This window comes from Typopeltis vanoorti, chromosome 1 (assembly GCF_054136105.1).
Source record: "Typopeltis vanoorti isolate ZY-2024b chromosome 1, IOZ_Tvanoo_1.0, whole genome shotgun sequence".
NCBI classification, from domain to species: Eukaryota; Metazoa; Arthropoda; class Arachnida; order Uropygi; family Thelyphonidae; genus Typopeltis; species Typopeltis vanoorti.
The window spans coordinates 180,804,471-180,828,692 of NC_143549.1; the positions used below are offsets into that span (position 1 = coordinate 180,804,471).

At 34.5% G+C, this 24,222-nt stretch overlaps 1 protein-coding gene across 1 annotated transcript in view; it reads right to left on the minus strand.

The window, feature by feature from the left end:
* Nucleotides 1-24,222, minus strand: part of Megf8 (multiple EGF like domains 8) — a 752,012-nt gene that overhangs the window by 518,625 nt on the left and 209,165 nt on the right. Inside the window, exons 10-11 of the mRNA XM_090404705.1 lie at nt 7,230-7,408; nt 1,980-2,217 (exon numbers count right to left, since the gene is read on the minus strand). Of these exons, the coding sequence (XP_090260831.1) occupies nt 1,980-2,217; nt 7,230-7,408 (417 nt within the window). The remainder of the gene's footprint in view (nt 1-1,979; nt 2,218-7,229; nt 7,409-24,222) is intronic.

A 24,222-nucleotide genomic window follows, 5' to 3' on the forward strand; every position in this document is an offset into this window, starting at 1 on the left:
TTAGATGTTTAATGTCATCTTCCAGATGCTTCATGTCCTCTTCATTTTCATCAACTCTTGCCTAAGCTTTTCCATTCCCTTTGCTATCATTACTAGCAGAAATTAGATGAAAGCATCTAATTTCTGATCACCCCTGAACAAGGAAATGACACCAAATGTGGAACTTTTTTAAAGCCATGTAAGATCTACAATAAGTAGAGCAGTGGTATCATATGGGTTGATGAAATGCACCTCATTCCAAAAGTTAAACATAAACATCCATGTACACAGAAAGATTTGAACCTGCAGATTGCCAATCATAGAGTGGATAAGCTAACTGCTCAGCCAACCAGGCCAGCAAATAAAATTTACACTAAAATTTTCACAAATAAATAGCAACAAGTGGAGAGATGCAATCAATTCAAACCATAATCATGTCTATGTTTTCTCTACTATGGAACTTCCTTCACTGAATAAGTCTTGTGTCCTTGGGCATTACTGTGGTTCCAAACAAGACAACTTCTTTGATCTCCACTCTCCCTTTCCAAAGTCAATAACTTTGTTCTCATGATTCAAATGTCAAACCAATCCAAATAACAGAAATGATTCTAAACAAAATGAAGATCATTATTCACCATTCAGCCCAAAATTTCCAACCACTGTCTAAGCCTTGATGTTCCAACAAGTCTAAGATGGTCTATGAAAAAACTGCCCCAAATGGCCTGAGACCAAAATTCCAGTTTCATGCCTAACCTAAACTGCAAGAGATGCAAAAAAAGCTTTTAAAAGGACCAAATACTGAAAACTTGCTTCCTGTTCAGATGGTAGTCAAGCCTTCTGATCTCTTGATAGTGCCAGTGGGTGTGACTTCTGCCTTTTGATGCTCTCACCTTTCATTCATGCTAATGGCATGACTGCAATATCATCAACATGGATAATGAATGCTTCTTTCAACTCTTCTGATCACAGCAAATTGTAAGTAATTTCATGACCATAGCAAATTATCTTGTATCTGCTTCTGCAACTCCTCTTACCACAGCAAATAACTCTTTGTATATAACTTGTTGTGGTCAGAGGAGCTGGAGGAAAAAACTGATATGAGGAGGTATTACTTATTTGATGATGGCATTACTATCATACTATCATGGTGGAAGCATCAAAAGGTAAAGTCACATCTAATTGCACTAACAACTACTAGTTTTGATTTCCAGTTTCTTAGGGAAAGTGTGAGTAGAGGAAGCATGGATCTGGTGTTGATATCCCTGTTATTGCACTTTTCTACTGGAATAGCATCTGACCTGCAGCATGGAAACAAGCCTATATTCAACTCCATCCCAAAAAAGTGAGATTCCTCTTGGGTCACCCATGACATATCATAGTAAATTACTTCTCCTCCTCATACACTACCAATGCCAGAGTACCCTTTGGCTCTGTACTTTCATCTGTACCTAAATAACTTTCTCTTGCTTATCCCAAATCTTACATATAGCTTGATAATTATAAAATACTCCATTGCTCTTTTTCTCCTTCACTCTGTGAACTATGAATCTCAATGCTACAAACACCACAAAGAAAATAGAAAGGACCAGTACTATCACCAGGAGGCTCCCTCCACCAAAAACAGGTGCCCCACATGGAGGAGAAACAGGTAAGCACAGCCTAAAACACCAAATAAAATAATTTTATATAATGTGAGATAATAACAATAAAATAATAATTTTACCTCTCTTTGTGTCCTATATTTTTTGCATTTACAGTTGTAATAGTGCATGACAGCTTTATCAACAAATTTCGATAAAAAGAAACATTCAACTCCTCTTTTAAAACTATTGTTAATTATTTTCCCAATATAAATACTTTATAGAGAATAATGCTTTTAAAACTGATCAGATATTTGTATTCACTTTATATATACATAAGAATTTGTGTGTGCGTATGTGTGGATGGGTGATGGGGGGGGGGGGGGGTTGAGTGCATGTGTGATATTGATAAACACATACTTCAGAACAATCTTCACAATATATGTAATTAGAACAGAGATCACAGTCCTCAGGTCGCATAACTAGGTAATGTTCGCCATTCCTATAACAGGACGATCCATCTGATAAACGTTGTAAACACTGAGATGTGGCTCTACACCATCCACACAAAGCATCAGCAAGACATGCTAGGCAGTTGGTATGGATTTTACAAGTTCCATTTTTAAAAGGCTCCAAATATCTCATTCCAATTACCTGAAAAACAGAAAAAAAGAAGTAACATATGTTACAAAATTATTAGGGTGGGAAGCTTTTTTTTTTTTTTTTTAAATAATAACCCAACTTAGATAAGGTTGGTAACTTATAAAATATTAGCACTTTGGTTAGATAACTTCATTATAAGATGATGAAATCATCTGCCATTAAACTGCAAAGTATATCTCTCTCTCACTCTACTGTTATGTAATAAAATGACCACATAAGAAGCATTTTTAAAATAAAAAATATCCAAAAAATCTTTTTTTTTTGCAGTACATTTCAAGGTATTCCAAATAAAGTATGCTTCCTATGAAGATATTAAATCAAATATTAAATCAAATTTCAAAATAAAATAATTTTACTTTTTATATACATTAGCTTGAAAACTGAGTAACATATGTAAGAATAATATCAGTGCAACACCAATGCAGATTTTTTTTGTTTTGTTTAGGCCACCACTGAGATATGTTCATGCTAGAAACAGTTGAAGATAAATGTCAGCTCCAGAAGCAAAACAAAACTATGTGATAAAAATATTAAAAAAAACCATATTTACTGTAAAAAAACATTTAACTAACTAGAGTAAAAACAATGATACTTCAGTCTGTGTCTCACAAACCATCATCAGTCTAAGAGAATAAATGACAGAAGTTCAAACACAACAATGTACATGCTATGAACAATAGTTATCATTTTATGTGTTTATGTGCAGCTACAAGGATGCTAGGTAAGAAACTATTAGAAAAATTTATATATATATATATATATATATATTATATATATATATATATATAAATTTGATACAATGGATTTATTCAGCTATGTGATTTAATTTGAAAAAATTTAATGACTAAAATCCCAGGGATAACAAAATAAGAAACAACTATTTATTATTTGAATGCATAACTAGTTTTGTCTTCCTAGAAGACTTCATTTTGTGCATAACATGAAAAGAGAAATATAAAAATATACATTACAAGAGAACAACAGTTATAAATTAAGTTGCAAAGGATTACCGACATCTGAAGGCATTCTAGATGCCATGGTATTGTTGAGCACATACGTGCAAGCATGATCTCATGTATGCCAAAGTTGGATAGCTGAGGAGTGACAATCAGAGTGGTTATAGCTGAGGTCAGTATTAAAGTGGACCAGATTGAGTACAATTTCTGGTCGTTCAATAATTCTTCCCTCAAGCTCATCATAGCATCTAAAATTTTTTTCTAATTTGTTTGAGACCACTGGATGAGCAATAGAATCTTGATCATCAGGGTTAGCAGAATTAAGAACGATTAGATAGAGTGCTGGCACTAGTTCTGCTGAACATGATATCTCTCACGTGTTCTTCCACATGAAACTCAATGGATTTCTCCATGTCACCAAAATAGGACACACTGCAGTTAAACCAAAGACAATACTCCTGGATGATTTAGGTTGTCATGTTACAGCTTAGGCATACTGAGTAAGGAATGGAGTTTGGTTAGAGGAACATTAATACTAACTTTAGTTATAACCTCTCTGATTGTCACTCCTCAAGCTATCCAACTTCATATGCAAGATCATGTTTGCGTGAACGTGCTCAACAATACTATGGCATCCAAAATACCTTCAAATGTCAGCAATCCATTTTCAACTTAATATACAGCTGTTGTTCTCTTGTAATGTATATTTTATGTATTTTTCTTTTCATGTTATGCACCCAATGTAGTAGTCTTCTAAGAGGATGACACTAGTTGTGCATTAAAATAATAAATAGGTTTTTTTTTTTTACTTTTTTTTTTTTTTTGTTATCCCTTGGCTTTTAGTCATTAATTTTCTACAAAAAAAAAAAAAATATATATATATATATATCCAGTGTATACACACACACACACACACACACACACACACACACACACACACACACACACACACACACACACACACATATATATACTGGATCTACTACATATAATTTTAAAAAAGGAAAGTTACAAAATACAGTTGTTAACAATTTCCCAGATTTTGAGCATGGACAATCTACCATTAATGTTGAGGTCGGGATGAAGGAAGACTTCAGCACTTTCTTTAAAAAGACATTCACAATTGTGGATGATTCTTAGTAGTTATTAAGCATTAGTCCAATAACTAATGCTATTAATACTATGTTCTTTAAGACTTAACTTGTGATGCTTACTCAGTTTGATGGAAGATTGTTAGAGATGTTTTGCCACAGAATGGGCAGTGTGTCTTGAAGTACAAAGAATTTGAGACTTCAGGTAGCAACTGGAGGATGCACTTTATCTTTTATTGAAGGTAATGGTAGAGTAATTTGGCTGATAGATTTGTATGCAACTGCAGCTGAAATTTCTTAAGGATATGAGAAATACGTTTGGAATGGAAATCCAGTGGCAGTAATCTCTTATCATAGAATTAGGAGAAAAATGGTTGATGATTTTTGTGTATGATTTTTGGGTTGTAACAATTGAGAGAGGAAGTTTGTTTGATAACAGAGATTTCCAGCTGTAAATATGCTTTATTCTTCAGAAGCAAATGATATGGTTGCCTGATAGGAAAATTTTCATGATACTGTAATTTGGTAAAGAATGATGTGTTGATATTTGGTGTACACAGCAGCAAGAGAAATTAGGTCTGCAGTATACAGGCTGGATGGTTGGTTTGTGGTTTACTGGTGTGAGGACATACTGTACCTTACAAATGAAACACTCCATAATAAAAAAATAAATAGGTAAATAAGTAAATAACATGTAAGTACATGAACACAAATTTTAAAAAACTGAGCAACTGATATTGTCCAATAATATTATTAAAAAATATTTAATATTTTTAATAATATTATTTATTAATATTAATGTCTAGCACACAGCAACAATTTTTAATTGGTAAACCACCAACTGCTGTATGTACTTTGTATGTACTTTGTACTGGTTCCTTTGATTGCTTGTTTCTGCACACTGATGATGTACTGTTATTTTCAGTACTAAATATCTGTACTTTGTGAAGCAGTTAATTTGTTCTAATATTTTAGTTTCAATCATGATTTTATTTCTGATTGGAAAGGGTCATTTAAAAGCTGTGATTTTTGTTTTTAATGTTAATATTTACATTCCATTTTTTATCAATTATGTTTAAAAGAGTATACTGATCTCTGGAGCTCATTATCGTTTCTTGCTATGATTATTTGGTCATCTGCAAACAAAACATATTAAGTATAGTTCCACGATACAGTTTAAATGCTGGTTTTATATTTATCTTCCATTTCTTTACTATTTCATCTATATAGATATTAAATAAGAGTGGTGGCATTGGACATACTTAACATACTCCTCTGTTCATTGATTTACATTCTGTAACTTTTTCATTGATTCATACAGCTATTTGATACATATTAGTCACTTTTTTAATCACATTTGATTTGTTTTGATACATGTTAGTCACTGTTGCAAGCAGATGATTTGGAATGTTATAATAATTGTAATAACACTATAAATCATAAAAATAAAATTGTATTAACACACAAAAGAAACAATACGTGGTAGAAATGGAATTAGACTAAAGGAAGACTAAATTTAATCTAATTTCATTTCTTCCACTTATTGTTTCTTGTATGTTATTACAATTTTAATATTATATTCCTGAAAATGTCTCTGTGACAAAGATAAAATATTGAAAAGATTAAATTTATTGTTTAATTATTTCTCTTTGGGCAGTAATTATTCCATTAAACTGTATCATAAGATATCATGGATAACATGGAAATGAGAATTTATGGCAGTACCTATAGAAGATCCTGAAGCACGAGAGTAGAAGGAATGGCAAATGCTATCATCAGCAAAAATATAGATAGAGTTTGAAGTCAGTACAAGATCCTCCATATACATCAGAAAGAAGGTGGGTGAAATAAGAGGAGAGTTTCTACATATAGCTCTTTCAACGTCAGAACTTGGCTTTGTTAATGACTATTTTATACTCACTATTGGATTCAAATAGACTGCAACTGAAACTGGAGTTTTGGTCTCAAACCATTTATGATATGCTGTTTTTAACTTGCACTGCCTTTTCACACTTTCTGCAAAACTGTAATTTAGATATTGTGCATGAATTCTAAATCCATTAAATCAGGATTTTGAAATATTTAATTTTTTTTTTATTACTTTATTTCTTGAAGTTTTTTCCCCAAAGTTTCTGCTATAGGTCAAACAAAATTTTGAAGTTATAATTCTGATGGTGCAAATTTTATAATAAAAAAAATCAAGCAGATAATATCTTTAAATATGATAAACCTTTTATTTTATGCCAATAACTTAGAATTTATATTAAAATTTCTCACATGATCTCAATTTTGGGTTAAATAAGACAAATTTTTAATACCAAAATTAATAAAAATCATGATGTGAAATTATAAAAAATTATGTCATATTATAACAAATAAACTACAGCATAAAACCCAAAAAAAGGTTGTCCTGGGTTCCCTCTCAATATAAAAGAACTTTATTCTAAAAATGTACATTTTTTTAAGTGTCTCAAATCACCTCTATGCATTTTTTTTTTAATGAAAATTCCACTACAAATGGTTGTATACTAGTAAAGCATATATTCATTAAAAATTACAAGAATCAAAATTCACTAATCATTTGGTGAATTAAGTATATTAATGTATCTGATTTCGACCAAAATTCAAAAATCAATAAATATAATTCCATCCAATTTCATCATCAGTTTCAAAAACAAAATTTCACCCAATTTACTTTTGGGCTGAACTGACTATTAAATCTATCAAGCTCCAGGAGTTCTATTATATGAATACAAACAGATGACAAGTGACATTAACAGGGCTTATATACTGTTGCAAAATACACCTAAAAAATAGGGCTGATAGCTAGCAATTCAATACACAATAATTCAGTATTTAAAAATATTACTTCTCGTATCCATTCAGATGATTTTAACAATGATCGAAACTCGCAAAATTAAAAATTTTTAATTAACAATTTAATTATACTTACCTCTGGCTGTATAGAAAATGCATTCCAGTTCAGCTGCATTGTTGCAGTGTCATTATATGGTAGTTTCACAGTAAAGTCCAAAAGATATTTATGTCCAGGAGATATATCAGGAAAAATAGGACCCCGACCTGGACGGTGAGCCTCTGAGCGGAAATGAGTAAAGCTAGTATGATTAGCTACCAATTCCTAATAAAAAAATAAAAATAAAAATAAAGAGAAATATGAAGTAATAGCATGTTATTAAAACTATTAATGAGCTGTATACACATGTAAACATTGATAATAATAATTAACAGAAACATCAAGGGAACTGAAAATAAAAACTTTTTTTTTTTTCGTTATTCAGAGGTACAAAATAAATGCCACAAGAAAAAGAATCAATAATATTTATTAAGCTACTAATATTTCAATAGACTTGAACTATCTTAGGAGCACAATAAACTTGTCACTACAGACATTAAAGTTCAATGAACACCAGGAGAACAAATGCCAAATTATGACGCCTTCTCCAACTGAATAAAAAGAAGTTTAGGTTGGAGTTGGTCCATAATTTTAGTAAATAAAGCAGCCATGCTCATTGATGTTTGGAGCATGCATAATTGTTGCTGCTAACTCCAAAAATAGTCTCTCAGAATGTTTTCTATGCAGCAATACAGTTTGCTTTCGTTTAATCCTGGGGTTGCATAAGGGTCAAAGCTAGATAAATGAGAGGTAGCCTCTATGTAGCCTTTTAAGGAACATGGAGATTCAACCTAAGAAGGCCTAATGTACAACAGTGATTGTACATTAGGCCTTCTGACCTAATGTACAATCCTCACCTTCTCATGGTCCACCTTATTAGTAGGTATCTAAGTGGATACTGATGAATAATGACGGGTTGGAAATTTAGAATTCAGCTAGACAAACTGCATTCTTAATGGCTTAAAATAAAACAAATTAATGGTACACAACATGATGAAATTTCATGACAATATGGAGCATCATCCAGTTAAACAAGGCCCCACTCATTGCTCATATAATCATGTAACCATGCACAAGATGGTTGATGGTTCAACACACAAATACTGTCATCCTCTTGGTGTTCTTTATTTTCTCTTTGTGGTTTAGAAACATGAATTGCCATTTATTTGAAAATACAAACTTTGAAAACAATGACATAATATGTTAGGGTAGGATTTAGTAAATATTCAACACACTGTGCATTACTGATTAATTTTTGTAAAACGCACTGATTAAATTATTATAAAATATTAGTTTGAATGTCTTATGTGTGTGTATGTGTGTGTGGATGAGGAGGGAATATTTAAGTTTTGTTTCTCAATGAATTTGAGTAAGGTATAAATGATAAATTAGTAAACCAAAATATAACATCAAAACTAATCATAATCAGATTTCTAAGAGTACAGGATTTTTAACATGGCTGTGAAATGAATAGAATTTTTTTAGAAAGGAGAGGAAATTATTCTGATGGGTAAGCATGACTTTGCTAACTGCTTGTAAGAATGACTATCTGTAATATCAACTGTTGGACATAGGAGTATTTGATTTGTGATCTGTTTTGGATCCATGGAAACAAATATATATATATATATATATATATATATATATATATATATATATATATATATTTTTTTTTTTTTTACATTTCCATGCCTTACTTTATGTAATTTACATCTGTTATATTATCTGTAAACTGGTCTCTACTCTTCTTTCTTTCTTTCTTTTCTTCTTCTTCTTCTTCTTCCAATGCTATAAAATTTGAGGACTAGGGGTGAATCTTTCCCATTTTACTTTTTTTTTTTCCCTTTTTTTTTACATTTCATGCATTGAAAGTCTGCTTTCTCTCTTCCAAGTATTCACTTTACCTAGAAGGCTGAAGTCCCAATCCACCAAGAGCTGAACAGATCAAAACTCCACATATTTGTAATCACATACCATCAGATAAAGGTCATGGAGCCTATAACCATAATGGACAATGTAATTACCTAAATAAGATATATCCCTCTCATCACAATGGCAATCTGCATTAATACCTTCCCAGGAGGTCTGTATCAGATAAGAAAAATGATGAGATCATGAAGAAAAATAAACAAACAGCATTGTAATGAATGAATATTCATTGGTACTTACAATGGTTGGAAGAATTATTGAGAGAGACTGATAAAATTAAATGAGATGTGACTAGACTCTCAGAAGTGGAAAGAAGAGAGGGAGTATCTAATTAAATTGCAGAATGGGCATTTATTATATCACTCCAACAGTGATAACAATTCCAATGGTGGCATAGTTTTCTAATACAAAAAAATTAAAAGATAACATAATCTGTATAAGAGAAATATCAACCCAAAAAGCAGAAATAGGAATATCTATAAATAAAAGATATCAAATTAAACTTGTACACATACTGGCTACTGAATTAGAAACCTTCATGCAGATGTACATAAACATCACTCATGCAGTGTATATGCAAATACTTCATCACATACATCACCATGTATTCTAGGCAACTATTTAAGAATGCTGCTGGTCAGTAGTTGATCACTGACCAGCATTGGTCAGTGATCAATGGGAAAAACAAAGGATCTTTTGGAGTTCAATAAAGGGCTTATTGTGGATACCCATCTGGCTAGAGTCATGATTCTGAAAACGGCAGAACAGCAGAGCTAAATTGTTTCTCACAAGGTGAGATATCCTGGGTGTTTAATCAGTGAGAAAATAACCCACATTGTCCAAGAGGCATAACTGTGGTTCTAAGACAGTCTGTCAGGAATTGAGATCACTGTCATCTGAGAAGGCTTGTATGGACAAACAGAACTTCCTGTGTGCAGCAACTGACTGAAGCATTTAATGAAGGCTATTCCTGATCCATATCTCACTGAACTATGTGCAGGAACTGAAGAGGATCAGTATCAGCAGTCACTTGACGATACTGAAACCACTAATTTTTGAAACAACTGGAAAGTTCGTCTACAGCAGTGTCAGGAACACCATGACTAGACACTGGAAAAAAGCCATGTAGTCCAACGAGTCACAGTATACCTTGTTCTGTATAGGCAGTTTGGCAGGAGCCCTGTGAAGAAATAAGCCTAGCTTGCCTTGTAAACACAACTCGAGGTTCTGAAGGTGGTGTCACGGTGTGGGGCATGTTCTGTTGGCACAGAACGGTCCCCTGATATTGATGAAAGGTCAGATATCCTCCAAGGAATATCTGAACATTGTTGCCAATCAAGTGCATCCTGCAATATTGACTTTTTATCCAGCAGGTGACAATCGTTTCATGGACAACAATGCTACTGTCTATCATGCAAGAATTGTTCAGCATGATAGTGACTTCACCGATCATCCCTGGCCACAACAAAACCTGGATCTGAGCCCCCTTGAGATGTATGGGACATGTTAGAAAAACAGATCTGGGAGCAAAGTCCTCTTCTATTAATATGAGCCAGTTAAAGGACTCTCTGGTATGTTGTAGATGTAGAAGCAATCCAACACCATCCTGAATCTATGCAAAACTGCATATGTGCTGTAATTTTGACTAAAGGAGATCCAACGCGATATTAAATAAATGTTTCTAATTCAGTGGCTCATATGTGTACAAGTTTATGCCTCAACTTCAAATCACTCAGATGAAGAATTTTATGCCAAACTAGAAGAAACTGTAAATTACAGTAAAGAATTTTATACAATCATCATCGGTAACTTAAATGCAAAAATAGATGAAAACAATAATAAATTAAATTGAATAATGAAAGACTGCTGGAATTTACTGAAGAGAACAAATCTTTATTATGAATTCATTCTTTAATAAAAAGAAACAATGCAAATGAACAAGGAGAAGTCCAAATTGTCAGAGCTTTAATGAAACAGATTTTATAATAATAAACAGGAAATGTTGTAAATGACGTAGCAGTTGTAAACAATTTTAATTGTTTAGGTATTATTATGGGCGACTCCAAGGAATCCTTAGACTCATCGAGGGAGGCCATAAACATCATGTCAGTCTAAATAGTTGAAATATTTGACTTGTTTCACAGGATCTCAGTTCAGAGATTCCCAAATTCAAACTTTTTTAACATGTTTCTTTATTTCTGAAATTAAAATAGAGAGAGAGAGAGAGTGTGTGTGTGTGTGTGTGTGTGTGTGTTAGAGAGAGAGATAAAGTGTACCTCTTATGAAATCCTTGCAAAAAAAAATTTCATGCAACTAATTATGAGGAAGGTGACATGAAACAAGAGGATACTATGAAAGACTGTTAAATGAAACAAGCAGGATATCATGGTGGTTGAAAACATTCAAGAGGAATGCAATCAGGAGTACATATCAATACTTCATCACCAAGTTTTGTTGATTCTGTTCTCTATTTCCATATTTATTTTGCCATCTTCACTAAAAATTGTGCCTAAATAGCTGAAATATTTTACTTGTTATATAGGTTCTCAATTCACAATGAAGTTGATATTTTCATCAAATTCCTGACATGTACCCTCAAAGGGGTGTACAGGATATGATAGTACTACATGAAAAATTTACATCATTACTAACTTCCTATCTACAATTTTTGTCCAAATCAATCTGTTACCCATCAAGCCTCCAACATTATCAGATCTTATATTTCAATCGTCTAAAGCACTTTGTACAGTATCATTCCACCTATATCTTGGTCTTTCTCTGAGTCTTTTTTAAAAAGCTGGCAGAGAACACTTGTTTTTCTAATCTTTCCTCTCCCATTCCGCTTAAGTGACCATACCACCTGAGATTAGCTTTATTAACACATTCCTGGATACTAACAATGTCAAGTTCTTTCCTAATACCCTTTTTAATATGATATTGCCATTGACATCATCTGTTCACATCTCTAATCTTTCTCAGGGCTCTCATATCTGTGGTCTCTAGTCTCTGGTCAAGTTGTAATAGGTTTCACAGCATGATAAGAACACAGATAGTTAAGAAAATAATTATTTATTAACTTAAAAGCTAATATTTCGCTGGTATTATATCTAGCATCTTCAGAGCACACAACACAAAGTTTGTGTGCTCTGAAGATGCTGGATATAATACCAGCGAAATATTAGCTTTTAAGTTAATAAATAGTTATTTTCTTAACCATCTGTGTTCTTATCATACCGTGAAACCTATTACAACATGTCTGACGAACACATAAGCCTATCCACGCGCATAAATATTCTCTGGTCAAGTGTTTTACTTCTAACCCAGCTCTCAGATACATAAGTTAAAATTGGTTTGAACACTGTCTTGTATACAGCTAACTTAGTGTTTTGACTAACTTCTCTCCTATTCCATATAAATTTATTCAGTTGACCTCCTACCATACCAGCTTTGTTGATTCTGTTGTCTATTTACATATTTAATTTACCATCTTCACTAAAAATTGTGCCTAAGTAGCTGAAATGTTTTACTTGTTCTATAGGTTCTCGATTCACAATGCAGTTGATATTTTCAATGCTTCTGCCTATTTTCATTGTCTTCGTCTTGTTACTGTTGACGTTCATACAATACCTATTACAACAGTTATTCAATTTAGTCAGGGAATCTTGCAGACTTCTAGTGGATTTATTTAGAAGTATAACATCATCCACATAAAGAAAAGAGTTGAGATTAACATCTCCAATTTTTATATCAGATTTAGTACCACTTTTCTTCATAATATAATCCATAAAGATAATGAATAAGAGAGAGGATAACATACATCCTTGTCTGACACCAGCTTTAACATTAAACCATCTTCCTGTACCTCCTTCAATTCTAACTGCTGAATTAAAACTCAAATAAAGACTATGTACTGCTTCATATAATGCCCCATTGATACGATACAACTGTAGCATTTTGAATAGCTTCTCGTTCGCACCTTGTCATATACCTTTGCCAGATCTACAAAACTTAAATACAGATCTTTGTTATATTCCTATGATTTCTCAATTATTTGTCATAAAGTGAAAATCTGATCCTGACAGCCTTTATTTGGCCTGAATCCAGCTCTTGTTCTTCACCAAGCTTCTCTTCAACAATCCTTCTCAACTGTTTCTCAAGTAAACTTGCATAATCTTACCAGGAACACTCAGTAGAGAGAAATACCTCTGTAATTCTCATATTAAATTTTACTTCTCTTTTTATATATGAGTACTATGAGAGTTCTACTCAAATCATCTGGAATTTGTCACTCTGTGCAGGCCTTCTGAACTATGCAGTGCAGCCACTGTAAGACTTTTATACCTCAATACTTGAGCATTTTTGGTCAAATACCATCTACTCCAGCTGCCTTTCCACATTTCAGGCTTTTCATGGCTTTTTCTACTTCAAGTATGAATATGTATTCCTGATTGCATGCCTGGTCAGTGTTTTTTATCACTGATTGTTTCATTTAGCAATTTTTTCAAAGTAATTACACCATACTTCAAGTATATATTTTACTCTCGTTTTCATGTCATCTTTATCAACTGTAATTCCTTTTATAGCACTCTTTCCTCCATTTCTGAGCTTCTTCAACAACCTCCATATCTTGCCACTTTCTATATATTTATTTTCTATATTGTTACCAAAGTATTCCCATGACATAGTTTTATACAGTGTTTAGCTTTCTTACATTTGTCTCTATATTCTCTAAGAGCACAAGCTAACTTATTTACCAGGAACTTTTGATATGCTTTCTTCTTTTCCTTCACTGCCTCTTTAACTTCCTGTGTCCAGTATGGAGTTCTGATTTTTCTATCCTTGCAAACAACCTCACCACATGCCTCTCTAGCTGAATTAATCAATGTTTTCTTCAGGGCTTGCCACATAATCTCCAAGGTTTGGAGAGCTTTCTTACATGTTCTTCTTTTCAATATGAAATTCAATTTTATCCTGCACAAGACTAAATGGTGATCACTTCCAATTTCATATCCTCTGTACACTCCAGTGTCCTGCACCAGTGAGAAAACATCACTATCAACAATAACACAGTCGGTGAGACTTTTTTTATTCCTTGCCTCTTTTCTCCATGTGAATTTGTGCACATTTTAATGTTGGATCACTGTATTAGTAATAGCCAGCCCATGTCATGAGCAGAAATCCAACAGGTATTTGCCATTATTATTAGCTTTGCTCTTTTCTCCAAATTTTCCAAAATATTTTTGTATGTCTGACAATCATCTCCTACTTTCCTATTTAGATCCCCCAACAAGTATATCAACTTTTCTTTTTTCATTGTGTCAGTTGCTTTCTCTAAAACCTCAAAAAATTCCTCCACTTATCTTAGTAGAGCCATCTGTGGGATCATAGGCAGAAATAAGTCTGAATGTATAGTTCCCCATTCTGGTATTTGCCCACATCACTCTTGATCTACTTGATATTGCCTACCATTCAAGAAGATTAGCCTCTATTTAGTGTTGTATACTAGAGCTAATCCTTCTTTTTCCTGATTGTTATTGCCTGAATATAGAATTTTGCCTGATTGTTATTGCCTGAGCTCCATTTCTTTGCCATTCAGGCATCTTATGTTGATAGTACCGCATTTGAACACTGGTGATGTTGAGCTGGGGTGTGTTTCAGGATTTGTTCCAGTAGCTGACTTTTTGCTGTTCACCCTTGTTTCCCTGGCAAAAGTAATGGGGGACTTTTTTAACTGGGCAACACCCCAGCCAGCATTAAATTCCATCATGTTGTACCATCATATCGTATATGTGGTTTAAGCCAACAAGAATACAATTTGGTCAGCTTAATCCCAAATTGTTAGCCTATCCTCATTCGTTCATTATCCAGGTAGATACCTAACAGGGTGCACCATGAGAAGGTGAGGATTAGACATAAGGTCAGATGCTCTGGTTGGTTCTCAGTATTCCTTTAAAGGCTATGTGGAGGTCTCCTAGGTGACCTCCCACGATGAGTCTTTGGACTCCCTAGAGATGTTATGTAATAATAATAATAATATTCCTCCCAATACAACAGCAACAAAAAACAACCAAAGAGAGAGGATGTGATAGCCATATTATGGTTCCAATCAATAGGTTGCGAGGTTGAATCCTGCCTTGGTTATGGATGTTATATAGATTTGAACCATAAGCATCCCCCATATCAAATCACTTAGGGAATTGAACAACATAGATCCGAATATCAAATTATACTTTAATAAATATTTCCGATATTTCGGCAACGTCACGTTTCCATTTTCAAAAGGAACTTACAAAAAGCCACGTGCACGCAGGCACTACAACACAGTAACTGAGAATGAAGATATGAAGCTATCATTCTCCTAGAAGTCCTGATGGTGCCCTCTAGCGGGCTAAGTATATGTTCATGGCCATTGGGCTGAAGGTCTGCTGAAGTATGCCTCTCAAATTTGAGGCAGTCGCATACAACCAAATTTGTTGAGGTTTGGAGAGTTTCTTAGGGCTGAGGCTGATTCCATAAATAGTCTTTCGAATTTGAATTTGCTACGGTGTATTACTGTAGTTTTCTTCCACTGTATTCTGTGGCGTGTATCCAGAGCATGGTCTGCAAGACCAAAATGGCTGTACTTGTGAAACTGGATGTAGTCATTGTGTTCAGAAATTCTGATATTCGCTGTCCTGCCTGTTTGGCCAAAGTATGACAGTTTACAACTGCATGGACCTAGAGGACACCATCAGGACTTCTAGGAGAATGATAGCTTCATATCTTCATTCTCAGTTACTGTGTTGTAGTGCCTGTGTGCACGTGCCTTTTTGTAAGTTCCTTTTGAAAATGGCAACGTGACGTTGCTGAAATATCGGAAATATTTATTAAAGTATAATTTAATTTATATTCGGATCTACGTTGTTCAATTCCCTAAGTGATTTAGAAATGCATAACCAACGTATAAGCCTGTCTACGAGAATCAACATCATCCACGGAGATACGATCGCACAGAAGGCCCGCCAATATGGTAAAATGAAGTTGAAGCTGTCTAGACAATTAAATCGTCTAACTTTCCTGAAACGCTGCCGGGGTAATAAGGCAATCCCAACCTGTGTAAAATTCAAGCACCGTTTTGTTTTGCAAAAAGCTCTCTGTATATATAACCACGCTAGCTACGCGTTGCTTCGCGAACAAATCACCGCCACGCGGTTTCTCTTAGCGGAAATTAACGAAGCTATTCGTGCCTTCGAAGATGAACTTTCGTGCACTTTAAATCATGAACTATGGTCTATTTTACATGACATCTCGTGTACCGCTGCAGACAAAGAATTTGAAAAAATACGAGGCCGACAGATGAAAAAATTCGAAAAATTAAAAAAGAATTCTACCGTCAATCCAAAACTTGCTACCAACACTGTAATCAACCTTTCTTCAGTCACCCTGAAGCACTCAACGCACTTTCACGTGGCCACAACTTCGCCATTGCTCCCGGAAAAATACCCAGTGAGGATATTATGATCCAGATCAAAAGGGGAATCTGCCACCTTCCACATCAAATCGCCAACAGTGTAAGACTGGATGTAGCTTGTGTCCTTTCCAAAGCAAGACCACCAAAAACCAACATATCCAACATGGAATTTAAAGCTCTACAGGAAATGAAGAATAATAAAGAATTAGTTATCACCAAAGCGGATAAGGGAAATGCAACTGTAGTACTTAACCAAAAGGACTACAAAGATAAGCTTAATGCTCTTCTATTAGATCGGGCTACTTACCTCTCCATCGAATACAATCCCACCAACTCACAAATCAGAAAACTTCACAGGTTCCTTAAGAAAGTTGCTTCTTGGCCTGTAGAAGTTACCAACAGATTAAAGCCATTTAACTCTATAACCCCCCCCCCCCCGTATTTACAGACTCCCAAAAATACATAAAGAAAATGTGCCATTACGTCCCATAGTGGATGGCATTGATTCCTCCACATACAAATTAGCTAAACATTTGGCCAAAGAGCTCACACACTATACTGGCAACACACCATCAGCCCACTTCAAAGCCAGCATAGAAAACTTTACACTCCAACATACTGACATAATGGTCAGCTTTGACGTCTCTTCCTTATTCACAAATGTCCCATTCAAAGAAACTTTAGAGCTAATCCAAGCTAAATTTTCTCCTGATATCTCAGCCCTATTTCAGTTCACAATGAATGCAGGCTATTTCGTTTGGCAGGGAAAATTCTACAAACAAATAGAGGGGACAGCCATAGGTTCACTACTATCCCAACCCTTGGCCAATTTCTTTATGGAGACCGTTGAAGAAAAAGCCTTAGCCTCTGCCCCACAAAAACCAACCATATGGCTTCGCTACGTTGATGATGTATTCACTATTTGGCCACATGGCTCTGAAACACTCCTCTCCTTCCTTACACACTTAAACAACCAACATGCCAGAATCAAGTTCACCCTGGAAAAAGAGGAAAACAACAGCCTCCCTTTCCTAGACACACTAGTCACCTGCCAGCCTGATGGAACCTTGGTTTTCTCAGTTTATAGAAAACCCACCCATACAGGCAGATACATTCACCAACAATCCCCCCCCCCGCAACAATATGGAGTGGTGAAAACACCATACAACAGGGCTAAACTAATCTGTTCTAACGACATGGCCCTAAACACTGAACTAAATCACATCCTCAACACTTTCTCAGCCAATGGCTGCCCCCCCCCAAAAAAAAATCCAAAATATATTAAAACCTACAAACCACAGCCCCCCCCCCCTCCACAACAAAGATTACTCTAAATCCATCACCATTCCTCACATCCGAAGCACCTCGGAAAAAATTACCAAAATTTTAAAAAAACATGACCTCACCTTCTGTTACAGGCCTTACAGAAAATTGGCATCCCTTATCCACTCCACCAAAGACCAACAACTTCCCCTAAACCTACCTGGTGTATACCAGGCCCCTTGCAGTTGTAAACTGTCGTACTTTGGCCAAACAGGCAGGACAGCAAATATCAGAATTTCTGAACACACAAGGACTACATCCGGTTTCACAAGTACAGCCATTCTGGTCTTGCAGACCATGCTCTGGATACACACCACAGAATACGGTGGAAGAAAGCTACAGTAATACACCGTAGCAAATACAAATTCGAAAGACTATTTATGGAATCAGCCTCAGCCCTAAGAAACTCTCCAAACCTCATCAAATTTGGTTGTATGCGACTGCCCCAAATTTGGGAGGCATACATCAGCAGACCTTCAGCCCAACAGCCATGAACACCAACTTAGCCTGCTAGAGGCACCATCAGGACTTCTAGGAGAACGATAGCTTGATATCTTCATTCTCAGTTACTGTGTTGTAGTGCCTGCGTGCACGTGCCTTTTTGTAATTTCCTTTTGAAAATGGCAACGTGACGTTGCCTAAATATCGGAAATATTTATTAAAGTATAATTTAATTTATATTCGGATCTACGTTGTTCAATTCCCGAAGTGATTTAGAAATGCATAACAAATGTATAAGCTTGTCTACGAGAATCCCCCATATCAATACTTGAGGTAGAAAAAAAAAAACATTAAAAACCTGAAAAGAAAGGAATAGATACTATTTAACCAGAAATGCTTCAAAAATGGAGGTATGAAAGTTTGTTAAGAACATTTATCTGAAACAAAAGGACTCTTACAACTGAAATGGAAAAGCCTGTATTTGATATAGAAGTAAAATCCCCCCCCCCAAGAAATGTGTTTGTCATCTCAAAAACAGAGAAACAGAAAATGGCCTGAGAACACACTGCAGGGATATTAGTGAATAACAGAGAGTATACTGGACTCATCTGAAGTGGCCCAATGATGTATAGTCTAAGAGGTTGGGACCTGGACATGGGAAGGTACTCCAAAAAGGATAGAGGCCAGGATATAAAGAGCACCTGAGTAAACATACCTGGATCTCTGAATTATCTAGGAATAATACAAAGGAAATATATATATATATATTTCCGGCCTGGTTGGCCGAGTGGTTAGCATATCTGCTCTCCAACCAAAAGGCTGTGGGTTTGAATCCTGCCGTGGGCATGGATGTTTGTGATTGTCTGTGAAAATACCAGTGATGGTGGTTGGCGGTAGATGGCATTGGTGTAGATGAAGGTAGTTGTGGTTGGTGGAGCCAGAGAGTTGTAGAGTAGGTGACCTCCCACCTACTCGGCCGGAAATATATATATATATTTCCGGCCTGGTTGGCCGAGTGGTTAGCATATCTGCTCTCCAGCCAAAAGGCTGCGGGTTTGAATCCTGCCGTGGGCATGGATGTTTGTGATCGTCTGTGAAAATACCAGTGATGGTGGTTGGCGGTAGATGGCATTGGTGTAGATGAAGGTAGTTGTGGTTGGTGGAGCCAGAGAGTTGTAGAGTAGGTGACCTCCCACGAGGAGTCTTTGGACTCCCTGGAGGTGTTATGTAATAATAATATTCCTCCCAATACAACAGCAACAAAAAACAACCAAAGAGAGAGGATGTGATAGCCATATAAATTATGGTTCCAATCAATAGGTTGTGAGGTTGAATCCTGCCTTGGGTATGGATGTTTGTGAATGTCTTTACTTACTTGCTTACTGTCCTCTTCCATTGGGGATGGGTTGAGTCTTCTATGTTTCCACAACAACCTCCAGGAGTCTCAGTTTCCTGCGTAGCTGGTGAGCTGTCTATAGGTTTGTAATCCGGAGTTAACCTTTATTGATGTTATCTATTTAGTTCTTGGTCTTCCTTTTTTCTTCTAATCTTGCACACAGAGTGAGGTTGGGTAATCTTTTTGGTGGTATTCTCTCAACATGTCTATAGCAGTGTAGTTTTCTTCTTTTGATCTTTTCTATTAATGAATCTGTATAGTTCAGGTTTTGTCTTACAGTTTCATTTGTTTTCTTTTCTGTCCATTTTATTTATTTATTTTTGTGAGACATTTCATCTCAAAAGCCTCCAGTTTTCATATCTCTGTCATCTTGAGTGTCCAAGTTTCTGAAGAATACAGCACAGTGGGTATTATAATTGCATTATATAATTTTATTTTTAGAGGTTTGGAGATTTTATTATTTTTCCAGATTTTACCTAGTTTATTAAATTATGACCATGCAGTTGATATTCTATGTTTAATAATGGTCATGGTATCTAAGTGTTCGATATTACTGTTCCTAAATAGTTGAATTGTTTTACCTGTTCAATTGTTGATCCATTCAAGGAGAAGTTAATTTCTTCATTTTTTCCAATTACCAAGATTTCTGTTTTGTGAACGTCTTTAGGTGGGAAATAATTTCAGTAACCAGTGTGAGACCACTCCTCCAATATTTGGGGCAGTAGTCTCATGCTGGTCATGAAATTATTTTCCATGGAGTGACTTGAAAAGTTTCTATAAAGCAGAGTTATGTAAAAAATAAATAAAATAATAACAATAAACCTTAGCCTGCTCATGGTATTGATGAGCCATGGGAACAAAAACCTTTTATGGGCAGAAGCCATATAAAAAAAAATAATATTAAGGAATTTATAGGGTAGGTGTAGGAGGGATTTTTTAGTAGACAGAATAAGAAAAAAAGAACAATAGAACATCAAAGTTGAATGAGAATACACAAGAATGTGGGTATCTAGATTTTTTTCTTATACGAATGGCAATGGAATGAATTATTATGATTATTACAGGCTGTTCCATGGAGTCCTTAGACCAGCGGTCGGCAACCTTTTTGGAGTGAAGAACCATTTTTAAAATTATATCTGTTAAAAAAAAATTTAGGGAGCCGCACGCAGTGATGAGCAACCAATGGGCCGCAGGCTGATGCGGCCCTCTCAGGTTTTTTGTGTGGTCCACGGTGTTCATTTTGTACGGCAGAATTAGTATATTTTAATTAAAAATCTATTTTATGAATGTTGATTTTTACATGTGGATTTATTTGTGCAGGTTAAAAAATTAAAACATACCTAAATAATGGAAAATAAATTAATACTTTCTTATCAAAGAAAAAGAAATTATGCAGATTGAACCGAGTATTTAAATTACTATTTAATTGCTCATCACTGCTTTAAATTTAGAAACTACATCGAAAAATATTATAATTAAATTATTTATTCAAGTTTTTTTTTTTTTTTTTTTTTTTTTTTTTTTTTTTTACAGAAACATGTTATCATACTTGTAAAACACAGGGTTGGTATGTCACACGAAATTATATGATATTTTTAAATATTAAATAATAAAACAAGATTTCCTCCTTCTTACAAAAACATATGTATAAAATCCAATAACATACCTATTTCTTTAATCTTTAATTTTTTTAATTAAAAATATCTTCTTAGTGCGACTTTTGCTATTGAACTTCTGGGATAGTTTCTCAATATGTGGCGAATATGCCGTAATTTTCATTTTCAAACATGAGGAAAGACTCGTGTTGTTTAGTTGGTTTCTCAACTTACTTTTAATAAAATTCATATTAGAAAATATTTGCTCACAGAAATATGTAGATCCAAAAATCAATAGAAGTCCAAATGCACGTTTTTAACTGAATGTAAGTGTCCAGTAAACAATTCCACGTGTCAAATACAATCTGATCTCGATTTTTAAGATCTTCTATTTCAGACCATTTGTGTTGTATTGCAAGGGTAGATTTTTGTCTTTCCAACTCCTCCAGGTCAGCTTCAAGATTTCTAAATTTTTAATTCCACAAATCCTTGGTTTTCAGGTCCTCTAACTCAAGTTGAATGCAGCCTCATCAATTCCAGCAAAAGGTGAAAAATTTAATTCGGCAGGATTAATTTTAAGTGGTCGCAATAAAAATGACATAAGTTGCCTTGTTCTTTCTAAACTCCTCAAATATCCCATTAAATTCAGATCACATATTTACCACAATTTCTTTGAAGAAGGTTAAATTTATGGAATTATTATCAGCTTGTTCTTGTTGATATTTCTTCAACGTAGGAAAATGTAATAATGTGCCTTTCTCTAAGTCTGTCGCAAGCAAATATAATTTTTGTGCAAACGAAATCACTTCTTCTAAAAGCAAAACTGCTGTATTTCCCTTTCCCTGTAGTTTCTTATTTAGTGCGTTTAAATGGCAAGTCATATCCACCATAAAGTAGAATTTTTGTAACCAATGAGTATCTTCTAACTGCATATTCAAGGTCTTTTTGTCTTAGAAACAAACTTAACCTCTCCAAGGCAGGTGGCAAAGCACATCAACACCACACCTCTGGAAAGCCATCTTATTCTGTTATGCAAAAGAAGATTAGCATATTTGCAATTGATTTCTTTAAGAAGTTCACAAAATTGCCGATGATGTAACGATCTTGCCATTATTTTGTTAACAATTTCTATAACCAAATCCATCACTACTGTTATCTCTTTTGAAAAAGTTTGTGCACAAAGTATCTCTTGATGGATTATGCACTGAAAGGAAAACGTCATGCAAAATTTGTTTTTTAAATAAAGAAACAAAACCTTTTTTTTGTACCTTTCATGCTCGGTACCCCATCGGTCGCAATAGATCGTTAATATTAATAATAATAAAATTTAAATATAATAATAAAAATTAATAATAAAATTTTGTTAATATTAATACCCTTACTTTTCAAGCAAGTGGTAACAGCAGATTCAATGTCTTCTCCATGAGTTTCTCCTGAAAGTGGCAGTATATCGAGTAATTCTTCCTGAGGTCCTTGAGAGTTTACGTATCTACAAATAAGTACAATCTGTGCAATGTCATCCACATCACGATTCATCACAGGCAATGGAGAATCCTGGTGTTGAATTTAGATCTGTAACCTGTTGATTTGCTATATCTTCTGTCATTCGTATAGTTCTGTCCCTTACAATCTTAGCAGATAATGGTATGTCTTTTATTTTTGTAATTATTTCCGCTCTGTTTTTAAAATCGCAGAAGAGAAATTCGGACATTTTAATAAAACATTCTTTCACATGTTCACCGTCCATAAAAGGTTTTTCTCGTTTAGCAACTTCTTGAGCGGTCACAAAACTAGCAATAATTGTATTTCTTGATGCTTTTATTCATTTGGTTAGGTTTCATTTGGTTAAACATTCAGTTAGGTTTCCTTTGCATTGCAGCTCTTCTACTGCCTTTTTTTTCTATCTCCCCATGGATATGCTTTGTCAAATGTATCGTGTTTATTTAAAAAATGTCTTAGTATATTTGGTTTTTTATTGTTTGAAAGCTTTTCATGGCATATTAAATACATCGGAAATCCTGCTGTATTTGCTACAAATGCATAGGTTTCGGTCCATTCACTTTTAAACTCCCGATTTTCTTGTTCTATCTTTCTCTTCTTTGCTGACATTTTAAATGCTATAAAAATATTTTTATTTTATTAATATTTAATTTAATGTTACAATATTCACATTACCTAACACAATCACCAGTAAATGAAAGCATTGCAACTTCTACTACAAAATCTTTACTTATTTTAGCAAAGCGAGCATATTTACAAACCACACCTGCACTATATACGAAGACAATGGCCGCGTTCAGACAGGCAAGTGCTACCATAGTGCTACATGTGCTAGCCTAGCATGACATATTAGGTTTAATAAATTAAAACAACATAAAACATAACTTAAGTAATTTAACTGACTTTTTTCTTGACTACTTGTATTAGAAATTATAACTCATTTTTTAGCAATGTTAGTCAAGTGAATAACATTTATTATCCGACTAGTTTCACCGATTTTTGCTATCGACATCTTCAGGGATACAATTGGTAAGCGATATGAAGATAACAGACTAGGTTTTAACTGACAGTTCTAATTCATACAAAATTAGTACTGTGCGTGAGACAATATGCATGTCGCGGGTACATGATTTATTGGTTGAGAGACATAATGTAATTGGCGCGAAAGTTCATTTCTTCAGTGTTCAGTGATCTAATTAAAGTTTTCCAAATATCAGGTGGGATTAGACCTTGATTATTATTTAGGTTTCCTGTTGAATGGGCGACTATAGCAGCTTCCTTGAAGATTCTGGAATGGTAGTTCTATTCTATATAGGGCATATGACTCTTATCCCACTCAATAAGATGGTTGGTAGTGGTGAAGTGGGAAGAAAGGCCTGAAATATCTTGTCTGTTGTTTCTAACA